The sequence below is a fragment of the Micromesistius poutassou genome (genome assembly GCF_964030765.1).
Source record: "Micromesistius poutassou genome assembly, chromosome: 4".
Classification (NCBI taxonomy): domain Eukaryota; kingdom Metazoa; phylum Chordata; class Actinopteri; order Gadiformes; family Gadidae; genus Micromesistius; species Micromesistius poutassou.
Genome location: NC_140274.1, coordinates 12,367,942 through 12,375,372, shown reverse-complemented (window position 1 = coordinate 12,375,372; position 7,431 = coordinate 12,367,942). Strand labels below are relative to the sequence as shown.

The 7,431-nt window shown below is 42.6% G+C and overlaps 1 protein-coding gene across 5 annotated transcripts in view; it reads left to right on the top strand.

The window, feature by feature from the left end:
- Positions 1–324: 324 nt before the first annotated feature.
- gramd1bb (GRAM domain containing 1Bb) overlaps positions 325–7,431 on the top strand; it is a gene marked incomplete at its 5' end in the record, with an annotated part of 65,347 nt that continues 58,240 nt past the window's right edge. For all 5 annotated transcript variants that reach the window (XM_084467330.1, XM_084467332.1, XM_084467333.1 and 2 more), the window contains 2 exons: positions 325–713; positions 5,752–5,829. In XM_084467330.1, coding sequence (XP_084323456.1) covers positions 325–713; positions 5,752–5,829 — 467 coding nt within the window. The remainder of the gene's footprint in view (positions 714–5,751; positions 5,830–7,431) is intronic.

Genomic DNA, 7,431 nt, shown 5'->3' with positions numbered 1-7,431 from the left:
ACGGATAACCCATAAACCTCATCGTTGAGCAGAGGAAACCAGGCACTGTTCCGGAGTGTGTCCAGGCTCAAACACATCGGGTTGTTTCCCGGCCAACCACTCTAGAGAGAGAGAGAGACAGAGAGGGAGCTCATCTTTGCAATTGCAAAAAAAAGGGGAACTGATGGGACGGCAGGGGACGTTGCTCAACGATTATTGAAATCTCACTTTGCACCTCATCAAATCCTCTCCGAAACCTCTCCTCTCTCGCTTTAGCTCTAGCTTTACGACAAAGCTTTCAGTGCAGGATCGGGGGGTGGGGGGGGAAACAACCAATCCAGCATCATGGGTGAGAGGCTGCGGCCGCCGTCCCTCCAGGTGAGCGTGCCAAAGGACGGGCCCGAGTACTCGGACGGGGGGAACCACTTGGTGTCGGACTGCTCGGTGAAGTCCTGCTCGTCCACGCCGACGCTGCGGCGCAAGCGCTTCAAGATGCGGCGCATGAGGAACGTGCCCAGCGAGCGGGAGAGCGCCCCCGCGCCCGTGCGCTCGCGCTCGGGCTCCAAGGAGTACCTGCAGCTGCCCTCCATCGAGATCACCCCGTCCAGCGACGAGGACGCCCTCTCCTCCTGGTCCAACTGCTCCACGCCGAGCGCCTCGCCGCGACGGAAGCGCTTCCTGTTGAGGAAGTGGCTGAAGGTCAGGGAGAAAAAGGAGCAAGGCAGTGAGAGCAGGTTGGTAAGGGAACCATCGCCATCCGCAACCTCATCCTACCAACCTCCCCGCTTCTTTTTTGTCCCCGGTAGGTCCATGCTGTGGGCCCGTGCTTCCTCCACTCCTCTGTTATTTGGCTTATTGGTTTGTAATGCTACAGGTCCAGAGTAAACAAGTCATTATGTTTGATCAACTTGCAAGAAATGTATCAACTTTATTCAAAGAAACGTATTCATCTGCACTTTTGCAGGCAAGCATAATGGTTTTACACACTATAATGACATTATGGTCTTGTGAAAAGTTGCTTCGGGGAACCAATTTTTTTTCACACCAATATGTGAAAAAATAAATTTCCACACCAATGTGTGAAAAAAAATTTAATGACACGTCCTATGTTGTGCCAGAAGTGTGTTGACTTCAACACACTTCTGGCACAACACAACAGGATGTGTAATTTTCATTGGGTCGCCATTGGGTTGGTCATATGTCACTGTAGTCTGTTTTTGGCAGGATCACAAAGAGCAATGGTCCCACTGTCCCGCTTGAGCACTCCATTTGAGTGAGGGTCTAAAGTTGAGATCCAACTGCATGTGATCTTAGCCGTTGCAGTTCAGTCAACCGCGCAGAGTTTCCACTGGAGCGACCTTTACGAGGCCAACGTTAATGCCACTTTTCTCACCTCAGTGCAGCCTAGCTATTCAACCACACTGCTTACTCAATGACTGTTCTTCGCACTTTTAGTTTCTCTTTTGCAATAACAACGTGGCATCCCCACAGCCTATACAAGGACTTTTTAACTCAACGTGTGTTTTTGACGTCTTGGGAGACCCGTTGGTGCTTGTTAGTAAAGAGAAAGCCCCTACCAGAACTTAGAAAGATGATGCGTTTTCTGTCTGGAGAACACCTTGTGTAACCTTGTCAGTGTAAAGTGTAAAAAACTGAATAATAATCCACTTCAGCAAATCCAAGGTGACAGAATACCGTTCCTTAGGGCGAACATTTAGCAGATTAATTAGCCACATTATCCCTCTTTTTTATAAATTGGCTAGCTGATATAAAAATAAAAGGAAGCTTTCGATTCAAAACTACATGGGAATAAGTTATCTGAAGTAGGTATGCAAGTAAATTCCCTTTAGCCATAACAAAAGGAACAAGATCTTGCAATGAAACAAGTAGGTTTCAATCTCAATCTCGCTGATAACTAACCTTGCACAGATTAATGTATTCTCCTTGTTCAAGGTGCATTTGATGCATGAATGTGTGTGCTATTAATTGGCTATTATAATATATCAAAGGATAACTGATGATTGTATCTAGTGTTGTTTTTACGTTTACGTTTTTAAGTCTGTTTTTAGTTTGGTGTCAAATAGACTGATGATGACAGAATGAGATCTTTTTAAAATTAATTCAGTATTGAATAAGCTTGAGCTTCTGCCAACCATGCTACAGGCACATAGGCTGATGTGCTGCACAAAAGACATTGCAAAACCGTATGAAAAAGACTTGATCTAATATTTACAACCATCAACCATTATCTCTTTATAATACCCCATGATTACAGCATACAGCACTTTTGGGAAGGCGTGGGCTGGGCCTATTGAGAAACTTGCACTTGGTATGGTGATGTAAACTCCATCAGGCTGTGTTTACTGTACTTCTGTACAGTAAACTCTGTTGAAGTACAGTTACAGCTGCATCGTTAAACAAGTTAAACCAAAACTTATTTTGTGAATAATTGACTGGCACACAATAAAAGGAATTCAGTGTATTTCATTGTTACTGCTCCTGTCAAGCGCCATAGGGCACTAGGTGCTAGGGCATTGCTATTGATTGCAATGCTTCATGCTGTGTTGAAGATTATCCGAGCAGCCACTTTTGGCCTTAAAAAACCCTGACTGGACAATACCTTATTTCTTGCCGGTCAATGTGCAAACATGACCTGGAAATGAGTAGTTGAACGTGGCTACCATTGCACAGGCTTGGATAGGAACAATGGGGACTTCACCAAGAAGGCTATCTGCCCTGCTGTAAGTAGCCCTACCCCTGAAGCAGACTTCTGAGGTAGGGAAATATCTCATTGCAACATGGTCCAGATTCATCTCATGTTTTTTTCAGATCTTCTGTAGTTGAATGGTCGAGATCATGAGCAAAGTCTGTCACTGAGAGCGTACCGAGCGTTTGTTGTAACTGGTCAGCTTGTGTTCGTAGATTGTGCAGGGTATGTGGGGAAGGCATGGTGGAACATGCTGTTTCCTTGTCTGATAAGATGAGGACCCTTTTTGGAGGGGAAACCAGACACATCCATGGCCTTCCATGGTTTGTGAACCAATATACTAGTAAAAAAACATGGATCTAGATTGTTTTATGAGCAATTATTATGTGCAGTATAAACATAAATAAAGACAACAAGAAATTTTGATTTAGTACTATTGACTCTTCAGATGCATGGACAGGTCGCTATTAGGCATCTTGCCTGCTTCTGTAATATAGGCGTGGTGGTAATGCAGCTGATCTTTGCATCTATTAATCATGCGTCAATAGTGATTTCTAACTAAAAACAAGGAATTTGTGAACAAGCCAACCTTTGTTGTGTTCACATATGTCTTGTTATCTGTTTCACGGGTTATCAATGCGACGGGTACGGAAATAGTCTGACACCGCGTGTCACCTTATGTGTAGGATTCTTATAATAGAAAAGAACGCTGTATATTCTCACTTACTTGACTGTTGTTCTCAAGCATGAGAAAAAGTGCATTCACACCTATAATTGGGAACTGAGGTAATATTGGCATGTATAGCTTCACGATGCCTCAGTGCACATCTCCAGGATACATTATTAAATCATCTTAGCGGAGGTGTGGATCATTTAGCTGATGGCCTTGTGGTGAGAGCAGCTTTCATTTATTGTGATGTGAAACAAAACAAACGGAAAATTAGAAGGATCAACTCTGTGTTGTTTTAATTATAATTGATAGGTGAGCAACTTGCTAAAATCTTGCTTCAAATCTCTACTTTCAAATGAACACCACTATACGACTAACACTTCATCGTGTTCAGTCTATCCCTGTCTTTTATTTGTTGCTGTTTCAGCGTGTTGAAGTCACAAATCGATCAAAGGGATACATTGATTTCGCTCTAAACATATCGTAGCCAGACGAAATTGATTCAGTTGCTGAATCAAATAATTCAAGCCGGCTCCATTGCTTGGGCAGAACTGTCAATCAACATAAATATCTTAATTGCAATCTAAACTTTTTGGTCATCCTTAATGTCAGGTATTTGTTAGCTTGTCTGTCAAGTTTGATCTGCTGCAGCTAAGGAGCTTGCGGAAGTAGGTTTTACAAAGCCCTGAATATGGATTACGACTTCTGGACAATTAAGACATTCCCTCTTTTGAGCATGTATTGGGTTGTTTCGCAAGGTTTCTTTTTTTGTGTTACCTACCAACTATGTCTAAAAAAGGAAACTTGAAGCTATTCATATAATGTTTACACATTGTACATTGGGAGTTCACTCCCAATTGTCTGTGGAATGGCAGATAAATTGCACTAATGTAACTAGTACTGCACAATTTCAATGTATTCACAGTAATACCAAAAGCAATTTTCTTATTTTCGATGTCAACTCCCACCACAGGCTCTTTGTATGGTAGAATAAACATTTCTGGAAATCAGATGAAAGGCTTCTGGTCCCAGAGACTCAGAAGTGAATTAATGGCGACATTTCCAGCAGGAGGCTTTTACTTTTCTAAATGTCACAGTGTGGTAAAAAAGAACAGTTTCATCTTTATTTTATTTTATCCATCCTTCAGAAGTGTATGGGATTGTATTGTTGTTATTGTAAGAGAAATAAGAAAGCCCTATTTGTCAACCATGAAGGTGGAAGGCTTTGACGTTGAATGTCTGTTTTGCTCATAAGGCATTCTATCCCTGGTGACCTTTTTATATTTGTTATTGTTTCTCACAGCTGTGGTCTAGTCCCTGATCTGCCCTGGTGAAAATTAGTTGCTATAGCCCCTTCTAGTGTTTTTAGAATAACACTGCACTATTAACCTGCTGTAACTAACGCTGCCTAACAATCATCCTTCAAAGTGTTAGCTTGTATTTTATTTGCATCAAGTTGTTGTATCAGCATGTTTTATCACCTGAAGACAGGGGGATTTGGTCTCATTTGTTTTTTCATTTATTTATTCATGTGTTGGAATTGTGTGTGAAATTGTTCGAGGAAGTTTGCCCAGATCACGTGTCAAATGTTTTACAGGACTTCATAAAAATATGGGCTGTAAAGTCCTCTGAGACTGTAATTAGAGCTAAACAAATAAAAAGGACCTGACTTGGCATGGTAGTGTATGGGCACATTGAGAACAAATTGAAAAATTACACTGTACCACCAAAGAATTCTACTGTAGTGGGTAGGAAGCATGTCGAAGCCAAGTCGTGTGTTCCAGACTTAGCAGACGTATGTTGCGATTAAGGTCAGGTTCTCTGTGTCACAACAAGGCCCTTGCCTTAAAGGTGTTAAATGACCATAGTGTATTCTATGCTGTCCAAAATCTGCACTCCTTCTCCTAGATAAAATATTTATAGATCACACTAGTTCTTTAAAGAACTAAAGTGTTGTTTTTCTTGTCACTGTCAAACATTCACATGCCACCATTTAGAATGGCAACAATAACAGACGGTGTGAGTTAGGGTCTCTCTCCCTGCATTTATCTATCTCTGGCTCTCTCTTTCTCTCTCTCTGGCTCTTTCTCCTTCTCTCCCCATGATGTGTGCACATGCTGATAACACAAGCGGAAAAATCCAAGCCACTTTTTTGCAACTTACTTCCTTTTAGATACCCTTGTTCCAAAAAGGTGCTTGCCAAATCACAAAGTCAAATGTACAAAGTTGCGTCTGCCAAAGACACCAAAGTCTCTTAACCTTGTGTGTGTGGAATCCTGTAATATATACCATACATGGAGTGACGATGTAGGCAGTGAGCACAACCTTGTGAATATGTGTCAGTGAATAGTTGCTATAACTGTCCTTCGTCCCATTCTCCCATGACCATTTGCAGCAGCCAGCAGAGCAGCCAGCAGAGCAGCCATGAGGATGACTCCAATCGCTTCCTGACCCCTTTAATCCGAGTGGAGAGGTGAGGAATGATTTCTTGATGTATTTTTATTACTGTTATATATTTTGTCCATGTGAGTGTGCTGAAACAAACACTGTCCACTAGAGAGCAGCATCATCACCTCTGTGGTTGTGGCCAATGTTGTGTGTCAAAAAAGACAAAATAAGTTAAAAAAAATGTATCTGGAAGAAAGTTGTTTGTATGTGAAGAAAGTATGTTTGATGTTGCTCCTGCAGGATTGTGCTTTGGCCCTGCTGGAGCCAAACTCTGATTCTATTTGTGTGTGTGAGAATATATTTGTGTGTGTGTGTGTGTGTGTGTGTTAGACGTCTTGGCTGACCCCTCAGGGGACACAGAAACGCTGCAGTAAGCAGGTCTATCCAGCTGCCTTAATCACCCCACAAGGGCTCATGTGGAGTGTAGAAAACACTGTGAGACTGTACACACGATACCTCTCCTCCTTCTCTGCCTTTACCCTTCCTTATGTCCTTCAGTACATTGGGTGTTTAGAGATGTGTCGTTCCCTCGAGAGCATTCACATGTAACAAAGAAATAGCTAACTTACTGAAAAGTGTGGCAACAATAGTTGTATGAAACAGTTATTACATTATACCTTTGTGTTCTATCCAGTTACCTGCCTTGTCCACTAGAGGGCAGTTCCTCTTCATTGCTATTGTCATGACTACAGTTGGTTATTATCGCCAGAATTGTTGCATTGTAGTCAATAAAAGAATCTCGTAAATGAGACAAAATCATTGTTCCCTGCCAATTGTTGTTTTGTGGTCTCGGTGGATTGTTTGGTTATGACTTGACAATTTTCTGTATTTGTGTGTTTTTGTCGTTAAAGTCGGGGGTTACTAATTGGCATGTAATGAGCCTTTTCACTGGGAGTGCTGTGTTGAGGAGAGGATTCAAGTGTTTGATCTAAGACATTGGTAAATAGAGGCCAGGAGAAGCAAAAGCATAAAGCAAAAATGTGAGCATGGCTCGCATTAATCCACCATTATTCTTTTAATAGTGTGGGACATCATTAACTTATGGTCCTGTTGTCTTGACTGCAATGGTGGAGGAATCATGGACTATGTGTTGTTTTTCTCAAAGTTACATAATATTCTGCTGCTGATGCAGGTGCTACAACTGTGGCAATATGATATATAACTGTCTCTTCCCAGGATATATATTATTGGACCAAGTCTCTAGGGGCTCACTAATTCACTGTGTGTGTGTGTGTGTGTGTGTGTGTGTGTGTGTGTGTGTGTGTGTGTGTGTGTGTGTGTGTGTGTGTGTGTGTGTGTGTGTGTGTGTGTGTGCGCCTGCCTGCCTGCCTGCGTGCGTGCGTGCGTGTTTGCATGCGTGTTTGCTGTGTGTGGTTGCTTGTGCACACATTTGTGTCTTACGTGTGTGCATGCTTATGTGTGTGTGTGTGTGTGTGTGTGTGTGTGTGTGTGTGTGTGTGTGTGTGTGTGTGTGTGTGCATGGTGTAGGACACACAGTGTTGGACTCATACATCTTGAGAGAGAGAGAGAGAGAGAGAGAGAGATAAAGACGCAGTGCAGTCAGAAGGAAGCGCGGCGTCTCGGCGGGTAACCCTCAGGAGACACAGAGACGCTGCAGTAAGCAGCC